Source organism: Colletes gigas, unplaced genomic scaffold (assembly GCF_013123115.1).
Source record: "Colletes gigas isolate AHSC1104 unplaced genomic scaffold, ASM1312311v1 Colletes_gigas_Sc00012, whole genome shotgun sequence".
Classification (NCBI taxonomy): domain Eukaryota; kingdom Metazoa; phylum Arthropoda; class Insecta; order Hymenoptera; family Colletidae; genus Colletes; species Colletes gigas.
This window is the reverse complement of record NW_025106641.1, coordinates 5,563,674-5,579,889: the sequence shown is the minus strand read 5'-3', so window position 1 is coordinate 5,579,889 and position 16,216 is coordinate 5,563,674. Positions and strand designations below refer to the sequence as shown.

At 43.3% G+C, this 16,216-nt stretch overlaps 1 protein-coding gene across 2 annotated transcripts in view; it reads left to right on the top strand.

The window, feature by feature from the left end:
• Nucleotides 1-14,967, top strand: part of LOC122398727 (pikachurin) — a 198,469-nt gene extending 183,502 nt beyond the window's left edge. For both annotated transcript variants that reach the window (XM_043398859.1, XM_043398860.1), the window contains exons 9-15: nt 3,220-3,359; nt 7,590-7,813; nt 10,794-11,043; nt 12,281-12,564; nt 12,655-12,900; nt 13,011-13,114; nt 13,905-14,967. In XM_043398859.1, the coding sequence (XP_043254794.1) occupies nt 3,220-3,359; nt 7,590-7,813; nt 10,794-11,043; nt 12,281-12,564; nt 12,655-12,900; nt 13,011-13,114; nt 13,905-14,053 (1,397 nt within the window). In that variant the 3' untranslated portion in view covers nt 14,054-14,967. The remainder of the gene's footprint in view (nt 1-3,219; nt 3,360-7,589; nt 7,814-10,793; nt 11,044-12,280; nt 12,565-12,654; nt 12,901-13,010; nt 13,115-13,904) is intronic.
• The last annotated feature ends 1,249 nt before the right edge of the window (nt 14,968-16,216 follow it).

Sequence of the window (16,216 nt, the reverse complement as noted above, 5' to 3'; positions counted from 1 at the left end):
GCGAGCTGGGTAAACACAATGGGAAAACAACATGGAACGCGTTTTATTATTGCTTTCAGTGCACACTTCGCTCCCACGCATATATTCTGTCCCTCTAATTGGCTCTTCAGCGCTCGTATCTGTTTAGCAAACTTGGTAGACAACAGATCCATCGGTGATTCGCGGAACGTCGAACGAGGGAGGGGAAAAAACACCTCAAAGGGTTAAAAGCGGAGTAACGATCGAAGTTCGCGCGCCTCCCCTTATCAGGAATAGCCAAGAACGTCCCCAAAATCGGTCAATCGACTACCAAATCTCCGTTGAAAGGTTCGAGAAGGAGATACGTATAATCCTTCGGAGCGTAACCTCTTTGGAGACAGCTTTTAAGGGCATTCTCGGTTTCTCTCTGGACGATAGACGTCTGACCACTCCGCCAGGTATATCTCCATTCTCGGACAAAGTGCACAATACATCAAAGGAGCGCATTCCCGAGACCAATGCATTTTTTGGTCCCCGGCTGGACCGCGCGCCGGTCCTCAAAAGGAAAACCACGCGGCGACGTCGAAGACCCCCGGTCGTGGTAAAAAAGGAGACGCAAAACGACGTAAAAGTATATCGTACGCTCATCGTGACTTCGTTTCACGAATACCCAGAAAAGTAACCGCCTCCTCCCCATCCTCAAACAATAGGTTATCGAGTTTTTTAAATAGAATATATTTTTGGTTTGTAATCAATTTTTATAGAACACGGTCGAAAAATCGGAGTTGTAAACGTTCTAAGTAGGAAAGAGTCGACTGTAATGTAGAAATTCTCAACGTTATTTACACGTTCCGCGTGCAAAAAGTTCTGGGAGCAATTATTAACGCCGGTGGAATTAAAATTTGATGCCTGAAATCGCGGAGGGAAATTGGCGTAAAAAAAGGAAGGCTTCCACGGAATAAGTTTCACCCTGTTTGCTATTTCGTGGCGGGTTAATCGGATTACTTTCACGGGATAAAATACAATTCCAGCGGAAGAAACGGCGAGTGCGGTGGTAGTAAAAGGAAGTGGAGGGTACGTGACCGGTATGGACTCCGTAATAATGAATGACCCAGACGATTTTTAAAGTTCCCTCCTTCGAGATGGAATCGAGGTTATTCGATTCAATGGGGGTCGGCGAACTCGAAACGAGACGAAATCGCCGGATCGAAGTTTCTCAATTTACCGGGTGTTACTTTGCCCTTTCTGTTTTTAATTCAACATTCCCTACGCATTAATAAGAACAGACTAACGAAATAACTTTCTATACTGACATTGTAAACTAAACGAATATCGTTGTAAAGAATTTTGCTTATAAAAAAGTCAGTAATCTATTTTAAAGCGAGTACAATAAAATTTGAAATCGTTCCTTTGCTTTTTAAGAATCCTGCTTAATAACAGCTTTGAAGTTTCAAGTTAAATTACGAAGTCTTGAAACGACTCAACGGGTCCCAGTTTTTCGAATGCCAATTTGCAGGGAGGCATTCTGAATACTTCAAACTTTCAGAAAATGGAAAGAAATCGATTTTTTCTTTTTACTAATGAGGATAGGCACTTAAAGGAAGAGCGAATCGAAGACCGTGCAGCCAGGATCTGAACTCTAATTACTGGAAAATCAGGTTATTTCGAATGTTAATCGTTTCCAGGTCGGTGCAGCCCCCAGACGTCGTTCTGAATACGTACGATGGCGTGCATTTTCCACCGTATTGCTTCGTTTTGCGTCTATTCCATTTCCGGGCCACGACTTGGCGTCTGAATTTCATTTTTCCCCTCCGACCCGCGAGAATGGATTTTAACACTATTTCTACCGGCTGTACGCGTATCTGATAAAATAATATTTTTATAAAGCGAAAAAGTCAATCGAGGAGAAATAATTTTTAGTTAAAATTTTGAAAGGTGTCTCTTGATAGTGTTTATGCAACCGTTAAATAAACAATCAGATGCATAAAAAGTAACAGTTTGAAAATGAAGAAATTCGCAGAAAATGAAGTCAGTTTGTCTTTTTAGCGGCTGAACGTATTAATTTTGTACACAAAGTTCAGAGCTCTTTTCTGATCAAACAAGAGTTTCGGGTTAGTCGCAACTCTATAAACTCCAAAGCAAACGATACGAGGTTGTGCCCTGGGGGCCATAACACAACCAACAAGTAGTTTAGTTCCGTCGCCGAGAGGCGAGAACGTTTTTTTCTGTACATTGTAAAATTTATTTCACGAGACTCGGACGCTCTGATAATTTCGAAATAGGGCGAGAATTTACTGACTTTCGAATTCCAGAGAAAATGATAGAGAATTTGCGTGGAAGAAATGGAAATAAAGAATAAATTTAAGCCCATTTATTTAAAAGTTTTTTTCATTCAAAATCTTGGTGTATAGCGAATCGACTACACCTAAATTTCAATAAACCGTTCTTTCCAGCTCAACTATCGCGACAAGAACTTACACTGCGATCGTTCAGATTCCTTCGATGGAAATTGCGTGTCCTTTAGATCCGAGTTACGTAAATGTTCGTCTTATAGTAGGCGAGACTGAACACAGTATTTCAATTCCCTCGTATATAGGATTTCCCGAGTGTGTATGTTTTCGATTTTCAGGCCAAACTTTATCAGTATATTCTATGAATAGAAATGAGAGGGAAGTGAACGCGAACATAAGCCCATAAATACTCCGGTGGAAAATTTTAACAAAAATATGATACGTGAAAAACACTCAACGTTAGCAAAATATAGGTCAACGTTGTTTTTATACAGAGCTCATACCAATTTATCATTTAATACCGTTGTACTAAACTAACATCGATTGCACATGTTTTCGCTGAAACTCGTCGTGATGACGATTCCATTAAAATTACGAGTTTTCTTTCAATTAAAATATATATTATAATAACGTAAATTGTTGACAAATAATATTTGTGAGTTCTGTAACTTTGAATATAGAATCTGACACCAGACGAGTTTCATCATTTTGGCGGCCATCTTGGTACCGGTGATCGAATCGAACGAAAGCTGTCGCGGTTTTGTGAAATATCCGCCCGAATAGTGTCGTTGAATATACTGGGAGCTAAAGAATGGATCGACGTTTCTCGAACGAGTCTCCGCGATCGTAAACAGTCGACAGTTTCGTCGGTTTTATCGCGGAAGGATTTCGCGGTGTCGTGGAACGAGATTCTAGCTACGCCACTGTACGATAGAGAATCGATACGAATGATTTATTGTTGTCGTTGCAGAGGAATGCACGGCGGACAGGTGCAGCAAGGTGCCCTGTTCCCATGGTGGGAAATGCTTGACTACTGGCGGCGACACAGCTGTCTGCCTCTGTCCTCTCGGATACACCGGCGACCTGTGCGAGACCAGGGTGGATTTGCAGGTAAATTTAAATAAATAAAACATGTTTTTTACACTATAGCTACCTAAATGTCTCTATGGGAAAAAAAATTTCAAATCGCGTTCTGGAAAAAATATTTTCGATTGCAGGGGTCAATTACAATCATTTTTGGTCAATAGACATACCCCCGAAATCCTACGCACTTTCAAGAAAAAAATTGATTACTGAAAATATAATGTCTGACCATACGTACAGCTATTCCCCTTAAATTTTTCGGCGAAAAAAAAAACATTCGAATCGTTCTGAAAAAATTATTTTCGGATGCAAGGCTGCATTACGATCATTTTTGGTGAATAGACATACCACCGAAATCCTACGCATTTTCGAGAAAAAAATTCATTACCGAAAATATAATGTCTCATAGGAGTGTAGTGAACAACTGATTAAAATTTGATGGCGTTTAACCACAGATTGGACAAAGTGTTTATCACCTTTTATTGGTAGTGTCGGGATTACATTGGATTTCTAAAATTGAAATATCTCTCCGAAAGAAGATTAAGGTTGTCGACCCAGTTATTTCTGTTTTATTTCGGGCTTGGTCTGGAATTAAATCGCAGGGCAAGGCGTTAACGTTCGTAACGAGAACCTTCAGTTAAGTGGGCGGTAAAAAATCGAGGCACGAGAAGTACAATTTAATTTGGCGCGGGAGGGTCGTCACTTTGAAAATTGTTACGAGGCGTGGCAGAACCTCGGGCGTCGTTTATGTCCTCCGACGCACCGCTGACCCGATTTCCTTTCTGCGCGAGTAAAAGCCAGGCATCCTGGCGATAACCCGATCCCACGGGTCCGTGCAGGAAAGTGACCCTGTATTATGCGAAAGACCAGCAGCATGAAAGATCCCACGAGGGAAACAATTTTCTCGCGACGACGACGTCCTCGCCCCCGGTGAAGATCCTCCACTTTGCTTATCGGGTTCGTTCGACGTGACGAACAGTCCCCCTGCAATCTCGTCGCGTTCCTTTTGCGATAATAAACGGATCGTTACGAGCCCTGACAATATTCTGTTATGAAATTTTTTAACCGATGTTTGCTCGATACTCCAACGAAAACACGCTTTGCTCGGTTTCATTCGTGGAATAACATATTGACAAAATTAATCAGAACTATGCAATAGCCTGAGCGATCTGTCGATCATAAAATTACATTGTAGAATTTTACCCAATTATTTATAAAGAAGAGAGACGTTGGAGAACATCTTGTATCGATCGGTGAATTCGAGACGCCAGCGATTAATTAAATCGCGGGTAAACGCGACTCCGTTCGCCGCGAACTTTCCATTCGATCCTTTAGCGGCGAACGAAAGGATTCGTAACGACGCGCAACGGTGCTTTTGAAGTCTCTGCCGATAAAGCTTTCGGAAAATTCGATCGAATTGTCGGAAGTGTGTATTATATGGAATTAAAGGGGAGGCGAGGCTGTACTCTCGGAGTTCGAGAACGAGTTTGAGTTTCAAGTGACACTTGTTAGCTCCAGTCCTTCGTGGCTGTTTGTCGGACGAGTTTAAAGGAAGTTCCGGTTCACCGGGAAATACGGTTATCCAGGATACGTAATACAAGCCCTTTGCCTACGGCGTCGATTGATCAGTTTTCTCCGGAAATTTCGTACACCGTGGATGTACGAACCCGAGCAAAACAAAAATCGAATGCAGTTGTTCGAAATAACATTGCGAATACGTACTGACTATTTCAGTGGTCGTTTCTATGTTAAATATTCCAAAATAGGTAGAAAGGCCTCGTTTTCGAGAGAATCAATTTTGAAGATCGAAACAAACATAGCGACTGCAACGAACAAAACTTCCATAAAAGAGCCAATAATTGCAAATATTACTGGACTTTAAAGTTAAGAGGATTGGAGGAAAGATGAAAAGGTATTCGGTTCTATTAAGTCGTGCAGTTTCAATCCTCCAAAGTATCCGACAACGATTGTACGTTATAAGGGGAACGTTTAAAGAGTCCGTGGAAATCGGTGCTCGTAGGAACGAATCATCGAGTATCGCGCTTAATTACACCCTGCACGGCGTATTGAATTCTTGAAACGTCGGGTAACAATCGACGCTTTCGACGATCTCGAGCGTATTAAATCGACGAAACGCTCCACTTCGTCGCCGGGAATATTTTATACGACGAGCGATACGCGTGCCGCGATATTTCGCGTCGACAAAGGTTTTTACCTTCTGTTCCTTGGCGATTTTTTAAACGTTTCAACGGGCACGGAGGCATAATACCGATCAATTTGTCCCCTCATCCGCAGACGCCACTTCACGTGTGCACGCACGTGTGCGTCGAAATATACGGGGGATTATGCGCGGCTATACCACGGCGATATCGATTATAACAATGGCGGGCGCATTAAAAGCCCGCGTAGACGCGCGGAAGCGCGTCTGATAAAATTGGTATCGGCATGTCGGCCGATATTACTTCCGGCGCGCTAAGGGAGTAATTTTAATACCGGGCTACGCTTAAAATTTATATTTTACGTCCTCCGCAATGATCATTCTCTTTCGTTTCCCCTCGATATTTCCTCACGCACCACCTTTTCGTCCTTAATGTTCTTTCACGCGAACCCTCGACGAAATTATTTTTAAATACGCGAATTTTCATTAGGATCCCCCCGGAACGTAAAACCATTCAATAAATTTGATATTTAATCCAGTCGAAATCCCGCGATAGAAAGTTTCTTTTGTCGAGTAACAATAAACCCGCGCGTTACCGGAGGGGACCAGAACCGCTTAATGGTCGAAACGTTTAAACGAATCGTTTTAAACTCCGCTTGCTCGGTTACTTTTACGATGATTGATCCGCAATAAAAGTTTACGCCCCGGCAGCATCCTCCAGTGCCAGAACAATTATCTTACTGATAATAATTTCGTTTCGTTCGGGCGCTCAACGCCGCAGGTTTATGGAGCCGGCGGTTAACATTTTGACGCACTATTGTATCTTCCCGAGAAAGGAGCCACGGATATAAATCCCGGAAATTAACAAATCTTTTTTGGCAAACTGTTACTACGATCTCGAAAATTTATTTTACGAAATGTATCTTCTTCGTCGGAGTGTATGAAGTGGAATTTTATTCCCGCCCATTTTCCGAGAATGTCACATTTATTCTTCTTGCTATCACCTGGTCGCGGTATCCGTTACGATAGTCGATGGAATTTATGCGACGATATAATGTGTGGCACGCGCGATCCCCGGAACTCGCCAGCTTTAATTCAACGGCTGTATATACGACGGGCGAACCTCTTGCTCGCGAAACGGTCTTCCTGTTCGGTAACTACGTCATTTCGAAAATTGACGCCGCGAGATAACCCCGGGAAAAATAAGGGCCAGCCACCACCGGGAAATAATGTCGTTGCCAGACGACTTCTCGGTGGCCGCCGAGGAAGACCTCGGGAGCATCTTATGGTCCGCGATTTTTCTCTGTCGTCGATGAAAAATCGGTCGATTTATGGCGCTCCCTTGTCTAACATTTTATAGACGGTCTTCGGCCCGAAACAGTCGATCCTACCCCGCAACAAGTTGAGATATCCTCGATGATGTACAAGCTTGGGGCATTCAAGCGACCGTAAAAATAGTACCTTTTCTAATTCATTTTACGAATCGTTGATGAGTTTCTGATTAAGCAAAGTCTTGATACGTAATACGTAAATACTTTAACGTAGAATTTTACGTTCATTTTAAATTCATTCTCAATGCGAAATTATATATTATCACGATATTCGATAAAAAATTAATTTAACTATACAGATTCGACCACCTTTGGGAATAATTTTAATGGGAGATTCTAGGAGCCAAAATAAGATGAACATCAAAAATACCAATAATTTTTTAACGAAGCTTCGATCAACAAATTGGTATTCGTGATTTTCGTCTTATTTTGCCCTGTATAAATAAACTGCATATTTAATCTAGCCCAAATCCTATGTTCAAACTCGTTTAGAACAGCAACCTCCAAAGGTAAGAAAAGGTGGTTTGGATCAAATGTTAATTTCACTGCTCAAAACCGAGTCTCGATGGTAAAATAAAACTTTTGTTACCACTTGCCGTGGCATTTCTATTAGAATTAAAATTGTGGGAGGTATATCTCAGCCTGTACGAGAAAGGCAACGCCCTCGTCTAACGAGAAAGGATCGAACGTCCCTGAACGGAGAATTTTCCTTGGGAAAATCTGCCGGTAGGAAAGATAACCATGTCCGATGGATTCTCTGGCTTGCAGGTGCCGTTGTTCAACGGATCCTCTTATCTTCGGTATCCGGGATTGGCCGACACGTCGCTATCTTGGCTGGAATTGGCTGTCACGTTGAAACCAACCGCCGTGGACGGCGTTATACTTTACAACGGCCACCATAGCGACGCTACCGGGGACTTCATCGCTTTGTACCTCTCGTCGGGACACGTACAGTTCACCTTCGACCTGGGAACGGGACCCGCCACTTTGAGGTAAGTCGATTCCGTCCGATGATCGACCCTCGATACTCGAACCGTGTTCGACGTCCAGGACGGCCCCTTTCCGACCTGTTCCTTTCAATTTCCTCGTTACTCCTTTCGGGCCAGGTCCTGCCTCTAATTGAGTCGTTTACATGCCGGCCTCCCGGTGAACGGATAAGGGCCGCGAACGGATATTGAAATTTTATTGGGAGCGTGCATAGGGCAACTGGGGTGAAAAAAAAAAAAAGGGAAACAGGTCGTCGGGACCGGCTATGGCCGCCTCGTTTGCGCTTGATTAGACGGGGAAGTGTATTTTAATTGGTACGAAAGTTTCCGTATTCGGCTTCAACGCGTCTGTGGTTAAGCAAGCTTTCCGAGAAAGTAAATTCACCCTTTATTTCTCTTCGTGGGCGCAAGTTTAGTTTGTGTTTTTAACCATTTCGCGTGGAAGTGTTCGAGGGGATTCGAAGCCCTCGTCGTCGCGTGGAAAAGTTGCTGTTCCGGTTGCGCTTACCGTTTATTGTTTAAACGAACGGTTTTACATTGTTTCGCGACGATAAAAAGAATTGCAACACAGAAACGAGAAAAATGGAATAAATTATCTTCGATAGGAGACTTCGACGGGGATGTTTTTCGAAATAAGCGTGGAAGGGACTTGCAGTTGATTTTACGGGACGTTCGCGACGGCGGAGGACAATCGGAACGCGACGGAGCGAAAAAATCGAAGGAAAAACGACTTTTAGAAAAGACCGTCCGGATACGCGTTGCATTGATTACGTCGCTTGTAACGCGGTATAACGAGTTTACGCGAGATGCGATCGATTAACGAAGCTCGACGTCGGTGTTGAAAGAACCGACCGGATCGTTTAATCCGTCCTATCTGCTGGTAACGATGTATCGACGTCGATCGGCCTCATCGCGAATTAAGCCTCTGAATATTCATGATGGAAAATCAGTACGTGCGCCCTCCAAGGCACAGGGTTGGTCTACGACAGTGTCTCTCAAATTACAGTCGATGAGCTCTCGAAAAAAAGAAACATTCAACGGGTAAGGGAACTTGAAACGTTGCTTAATTATTTCCTGGTAGAACAGCTAAATCTTGCCTTCTCACTCTGAAAGAAGGTGATTCTACGTGAAAATATAAGACCTAAAATGTAGACTAATATTTTCACGGAGAACAGTACAAGTAAATAAATATTCAAATTCAATTATCTCTAAAGTTTCTCCTCTCAAGATAATTCATCGAGTCTGATCATCACTGGCTATTTCTACTTGTTTCAAGTGTTCGTAAGCACAGATGTTATTTACACGATATTATTTGTTTTAACTAGTTAATATAAGCAAATAACAATCGTCGAGAGCTTGACTGGTATAGTTTGTTTGAAACGCTATTTTCTGAACAATTCAAAACATACTCTGTGGCGAGTTAATATCGAAAGGTCGAGAGGGATTTTGGAGATTATGGAATCGTATGGAGGGGGGAATAATGACGGAGCCGGTTCGTCGTTCAACATGACGAATGCGAACGAAGTTTGCCCACGGATATTATTTCGTCGAAGCGACGAACATAGCCCCGAAAGATCCGACTGGATAAAAAGGGTGTTTATCGAAGAGTTTCATAAAGCCAGTGTAAACACCGCTCGTTTGCCTTTGTATGTAAAACAGAACAATGTTTGATTTCCGCGAAAGTAATAACACACTCCGGTTAACCGTCAAGCGAATCGTGATTAATGAACGCGAAATATTTTCCGACCGCCGGAAGAACCGTGTTTTCGCGCAGGTGATGTTAAAAGAAAAAAACACCAGCAACCCTCGGTTGTAGTACGTTAATTTAATTACGCTATGATCGATAACACCGAATCGTTTATACTGGATTTCGTCGGGTCGATGCGTTGTTTGATTCGCGTTTTCATCTCTGTATGAAAACACTTTTTAAGTGTCAGAGATGCTTTTATTTACTCTAGATTGCACAGTTTTCAACTTCTAACTATACTGTTAGTAAGATTTAGTATGAAGAACTAGAATTATGAGACGAAATTTATGGTGAAGTCAAGGATAGGATATTCGTTATACTTCCTCGCGACAGTAATGTAGAAAAACGTTGCAAATCTTCTCTTTCGCTCCTCACGCTTCCCCCGTTAAATATTCGTAAGTTCTACATTTTCTGGCAAACCTCCATTTTCGACTCCTCTACTCTGTTTAAATCGTTTACGCTTCGTTCCGTGCTAACAGGACTGAAATTAACATTATAAATCCTCGCTTCCATCGCGCTGCAGCATTTATATTGTTAATTTTAACACGCTTTTAGGTTTTGAGAAAGTTTCAAAAGCAGTTGAATGAAAGTACGTAAAACACTCGTACAGTGAATTTAAACGAAATAAAAGCACAGTTTAGACTGTAAATCCGAAGAAGTTAGAAGACCATTATATAAAGTCACTCTTCCGTTAAATTGCAATACTATTGGCATTTTTTATTTAAAATAGCGTTCTTATAGAAACGTATGTGTCCTTCCAATGTATTCCGTTGAGAATCACTGCAATAGACGACTCTCTCACCCTACGCGATCCCCGAACGTGGCCGCCTCAGCGAAATATTATCCATGAGCAAACTTCATTCGCATTCACGATGTTTGACCGGAATCACGGCGGCGGGACTTCATTCTGCCTAGTTTTTTCCCCCGCTATAGATTCTCGCGACCCTCGCCACGAGGTTTTATTAAGGCCGGTTTGGAAACGTCACGCTTCTTCTGCGACCCTAAGCAATCGGACCACGAACACTCTTCGACTACGCGATTCTTCCACACGCTAAACACTACGTTTCGTTGTTACCTCGAAACGTTACCTATCAGAGAATCCACGAATTCGGGTGTTATCAATCCTCAACGGTCCAGAATCATTCGAATTTACCACTGGGTGACTATTTAGTAATGGGGCAAGGTCTACTCGTATATCTCGTCTGTGGTAGAAACCTGACGCGACGATCGATGTTTCAGAAGCGAGAAACCAGTGCGTCTCGGCGATTGGGTCGACGTGCGAGTTTCGAGAACCGGACGTTTGGCGTCACTCGAGGTGGAGGACGATCCTCCGCAGGAAATCCTGGCGCCCGGCGCCTTCACGCAACTATCTCTGCCGCTGAACCTTTACCTGGGCGGCGCACTGTCCACGGACATGTACTCGCCCAAGATGAAGACGACCGCCAGCTTCGTAGGCTGCATTCAGACCGTCATTCTGAATCGTCGCGAGGTACGTAATTTATTTATCGAAATATTATTCGTCCAATATATTCTCGCGGTGTCTCAATAATTGGACAAACAGGAAAAACTAAACATAACAACTCGATAGCCACGCTTGTATCTGACAATTATAATTTATGATTTAATGATTGGAAAATTCCTGGCTGGAATCAATTTTGGAGCGTTTATTAAAGTTCCAGTTAAGGTCAGTTGCCCTAATATGGAATACTTTTTTTTTATACAGATGTTCCACTTGCTTGGAGGACTTTGATAAAAGCTTAAGTATTTTATGCTCTTTTGACTGATAATTATGTATAATATTAGGTCGAAGATCACCTTGCAAAAACTCAGACTGCGATATTTTCTTCAATATTCTTTTACGAACATTGCTTTGGAATTCAGACAAATGCACTCTAGTTTCAACAAATGAGAATACATCGCCAATAGCAATATTGCAATAATTGCTTTATATTAGGGCAACTGATCCTATTAAATTGATCGTTTTGTTTCCCCAAAAATATGCGATTTATCTTTCCTCCAAACAACAATCTGAATCCTTGAAAGGTTTCCGCCGAGAGGGAAAAATACTTATTAACGGTCCGGATGGTTCCATTCGGAGGAAATTATCTTACGGGACTGGCGAGCATAAATATTTATAATGGCATTAGACCGTATGAATGCACGCATTGTGCACTTTAACTCTTTAAAATCCCCTTCGAGGGCCACGGGGGCTGCAGGTTGCGCTTTTATTGCACCGAAGTGCACCGACTTGGATTTCCCTTTTGTCGCTGAAGAACTATTGTCTACTTATAAATTCACGAATACACCGGCGAGCATTAAATCCAACGTAATGCCGTAGAGCCCTTCTGAAAACTTACGCACGGTCGCGCCTCGGGAATTGCGCGCCCGTAATCCCGCCGTAGGACTAATCGTTTTCAGCCCTTTCGCGAGCCAAATTCACCCTTTCCTAATAGAAATAAAATCAAAACCGCTAAAATGTTCCAAAGTTTAGCGTACACGATACAGAAATATAACTGCTCATTTAACGATAGATTTTCTGACACTCGTTGCAGTTACATTAATATGAGTTATCTAACTTTAAGTCAATACTTCAAAAGGACGGATTTGATTTGCAAAACATGTACTGTCTTAGCAACTTGTCCAGTAATTCTAAGTAGTACGTCGAACGGGTCACGATTACGAATCGTTGCAGGGAATTGTGAAACGTATTGGTTTTCTGTGTGCAGATTGGAATTCTCGCCGAGGCTCTCGGCGGCGTGAACGTGGGGAATTGCGGACACGCGTGCGAGGCGAGGCCTTGCGGAGACGCGGAATGTCGTCCGCTTCGAGACCGATTCACGTGTCGCTGTCGACCTGGTATGCCGCATCCGTGTCCAGCACCGGACGACAATACGATCCTCGGTGCCTCGCCAGCGAAATCAAACGTTGGGACGCGATACGAGAGATCCGTGCCCAGCTTCTCCGGGAGCGAGAGCTACCTTCACTACAACGACGCGGACACGATGAAAAGGTTGGTGAAAGAACTTGAAATAGGCTTCTACAAATTACTTCGTTGCTAATAACCGTTTCAATAACCTTTCGCTAAAACAATGTTCCGCAGGATAATAAGCTACAGGGTGGACATAAACATGAGATTCAGAGCGAGTAGCAGTAGCGGTTTGCTGCTTTGGAGCGGACGACAGGCGGACCCGCAAGAACAAAGGGACAAGAACGACGATTTTCTTGCTCTGGGCTTGGACCGTGGTTACCTGACCTTAGCTTATAACTTGGGCTCCGGCGAAGCGGTCCTACGGTACAATTTAACGAGACTGGACGATGATCTATGGCACCGCGTTCGGGCAGTTAGGTAACTACGTTGCAAAGTTCCGACTCGTAACCGTATCGGAAAGTTTTAATTCGATGAACAGTTCTTAATCGAGTTCCGATGTTCCGAAGTTGACGCCGATATATCTTTAGGAACGAACAGTGGGCGTCGTTGGTCGTCGACAGCGGTACCGGGGTCTCGGCGTCGTCGCCAGGACAGTTGAGACAGTTGAACACCGACACGGGTCTTTACGTTGGTGAGTAAAACGCTTAATGAAATCCGATACGATCGTCAAATCGATGTAAACCTCCCACGCATCGCGGGCTTTCCAACAAGAATGAAACTTTGAATCGAAATAGAACGAAAGTTACTGTATCTGAATTTTTTATCAACGTCAAGACAAGAACTGATGAGTTCGTAAACCAAGAATACTCGCGCGATAGTAGTTTCCACCAAAAAGTTGTCAGTAATACCCACTCGGGATGTCATAATTCGTGACGCTTTTAACTTTTGCAAGACCGTATTTCTGCGTCGGAGTTAAACTACTGTTGTGTAGATTAACTACAGTCTTTGAGTTATTACCAACATTACGAAGAACTTCTGGTAACTGTAACTTATACAACTGCTCGAGAAAGTGCTCGACGTATTGCAAAAATCTCGGAGATTTACACATTTGAAATTCAACTGAACTGCTCCCCATTTTGCAACCCAATGCTCGAAAATGAAATATCATTTGACAAGTAGAAAGGTACTGGTTCATCCTGTGATTTCGCCGAGCAATTGTAAACATCGTCTAATTACAGTGATGATTCGTAAATTGAACACTTCTAACCTTCGTGCACTATCTGGTATCGAATTTCACGTTGTACGAAATGTGCATTTTAAAAATCATTACTGTACTTGTAAATTCTTAAGGCTTACAAAAATGAATGTCTTAACGAGACATTTTTAACATTTTCCTACCTTGTCTGGACCGCTTGATCTCGATACCTTGCCCACCTTTTCGAAGACTGTGATTATTTGTCGTGCGTTGTGTGTCCTCGCAGGCGGTGCACCGGACATCGTGAGGACAACAGGAGGCAGATACGCGAAGGGCATCGTCGGTTGCATCAGCGACCTGGTTCTGGACTCGGACTTCTCCGTGGCGTTGTCGTCGCCGGCACAGGCCACCAACACGCACTCGTGCATCCCCTGAAAAACATCCGTGCCGTCCGACATTAGGTGGTTGGGTCCGCGGCCACGCGGTTCCAAGCTAGGATATGAAAATACATCGCGATGAATTGCTGGCGAAGCCAGGGCAACGACGATGCAGCGTTCAAGATGGGAACGGCCGCCTCGAACGCTTTGTCACGGTGTCGGCGCGCGATTTATACACCGATCACACACGGTTCATCAACTTTTTGTACAGACTCATCAACGACGAAACTCTCCCCGGGAAGAGAATAAATTAAAAAGTAAAGAGAAAAAAAAGAGACAAAAAAAAAAATAAATAAAGACAGAAAATGATAAAAAGATAACGAGGACTACGGTCGTCGACGGTTGAATTAGTGGACAGCTTACTGTAAATATTAACGAAAGGTAATCGCGGTATTTGGAGATCTCTATCGATCGCCTCCGCGACGTATTTCCGTTCTGCGGCAACTTCCTGTCTGTAACCTTCGCGATCGAAGGCTCGATCGACGACATCGAGAGTAATGAGAAGAAAAGATAGAAAAAAAAGACAGAGAAAGACCGAACACGTTCCGCTTGTTCTCGATTATTGCATTTCGTTCGCGTTTCACGAATCCAATACGATTATTTTGTGAATCGAACGCGGTATTCCGTTCTGAGTTCCTAAGGGGTTGGACGGAAGTTGTCACGCGAGGAACGGTTCTCTCTAGTCAGTCACGACTGTCTCCGGCCGAATTAAGAACTCGACGGGGCGCGTCCAGAAGACCGCCCTCGGCCTAATAAAATTAAAGTAGAAAAAGTGCACACAACCCCTCCGCGTCAATTTTTATTACGCCCTCCGACCGGACCCGGAAACCTACGATTGTGTCGGGGCATTGTCGCATTCGATCTCACGCGGAAAAGAAAATGATCGAAAGCGCTTGAAACCGATCGAGCCGCATTAAATACGTCCATGCATTCGGCGACACTTTTAGACTATTCACAGTCTAACACAGTGTTTCTCAAACTGTCGTCCGCGGACCTCTACGGATTTCTAAATTTATTGTAAATTAAATATAGAATATAAGTTACTTTATTAACAATTAAAACGTTAAAGAGTTTCATACAAAATCAAAAAAGAGACTTGGAAGCTTAAGTGTCGAAGCAACTGAAATTGTTTAAATTAGGAAAAAGATCTTTAGTTCTTTCAAAACAGTTTCGAAGCGTATCGAAGAAATGCTTAACGAGGCTCGTGGGAGGGCAAAGTTTGGGAAACACTGGTCCAAAAAGTTACTTCTTATTTTCGGTGGTTCTTTCAATGACCGCGTCGAGCTACGTGTATTGTACATACGGCTGCACGTGCTCTCTAGTTATCGTTTCCCGCGGACGAGCCCGCGAACGCTCGGATAGAGAGGAATAGAATCGAGCAGAGAAATTAAATCAATTACGAAAGGTACAAGAAGGACCAAAAGCAATTGACATCGTCACCGATGCGAAAGTAGTTGGAATCCCCCGCGACGAACGAAGCCACTCTACGTGGAGAAAGTATCTTTTTTGCTCGACGAGTAAACGCGTGTTCTCCGTTAGTTAGCGCGCGTGCACGTCCGTTTCCTGTGCAGACGGACGAGGATTATTTTTCAACGAGTAAAGATAACGGCGAGGATCGTGGCCGGGGCTTGGAAAGCTTCCGAAAATAACTGTATAAAAGTTCTGGTCGAAACTATCGCGAACAACTTCTATTCTGAGCCGCGAGGAACCTAAAATCGACCGTTGAAAAAAAAAAGAAGGTTCCTTTGTAACAGTTGTTCGGAGTAAAAGTTCTTCGTAGCTGTTTCTGGAACCGAAACTGACACGATAACAGTTTCCAAGCCCTGAAATCGTGGCTACCGATGGAAGATAAGAGCATTCTCTCTCTATGTACGGATTTTTTATAAATTCTCGTTGCTTTTTGCGTCCAATCGGATAGACACACAGGGAGAAGAGGACTTACGAAATTACAACTATGCTTCGTAACGTAAGTACTTCCTGCAATCAGGCAGCGTGCACGCTCCTCGAAAAATGTTTCCGCTTATGAAGCACGAGCCGCACGTTCGTAACGGTTAAATATCTGTATAAAAACTAGCGACTTAATTACGGAGATATCCCTGCATATTTTCTTAACTTGGTAGGGCTTTTTCAAGCGGTCCTGAACAAACGGATCTGACACACG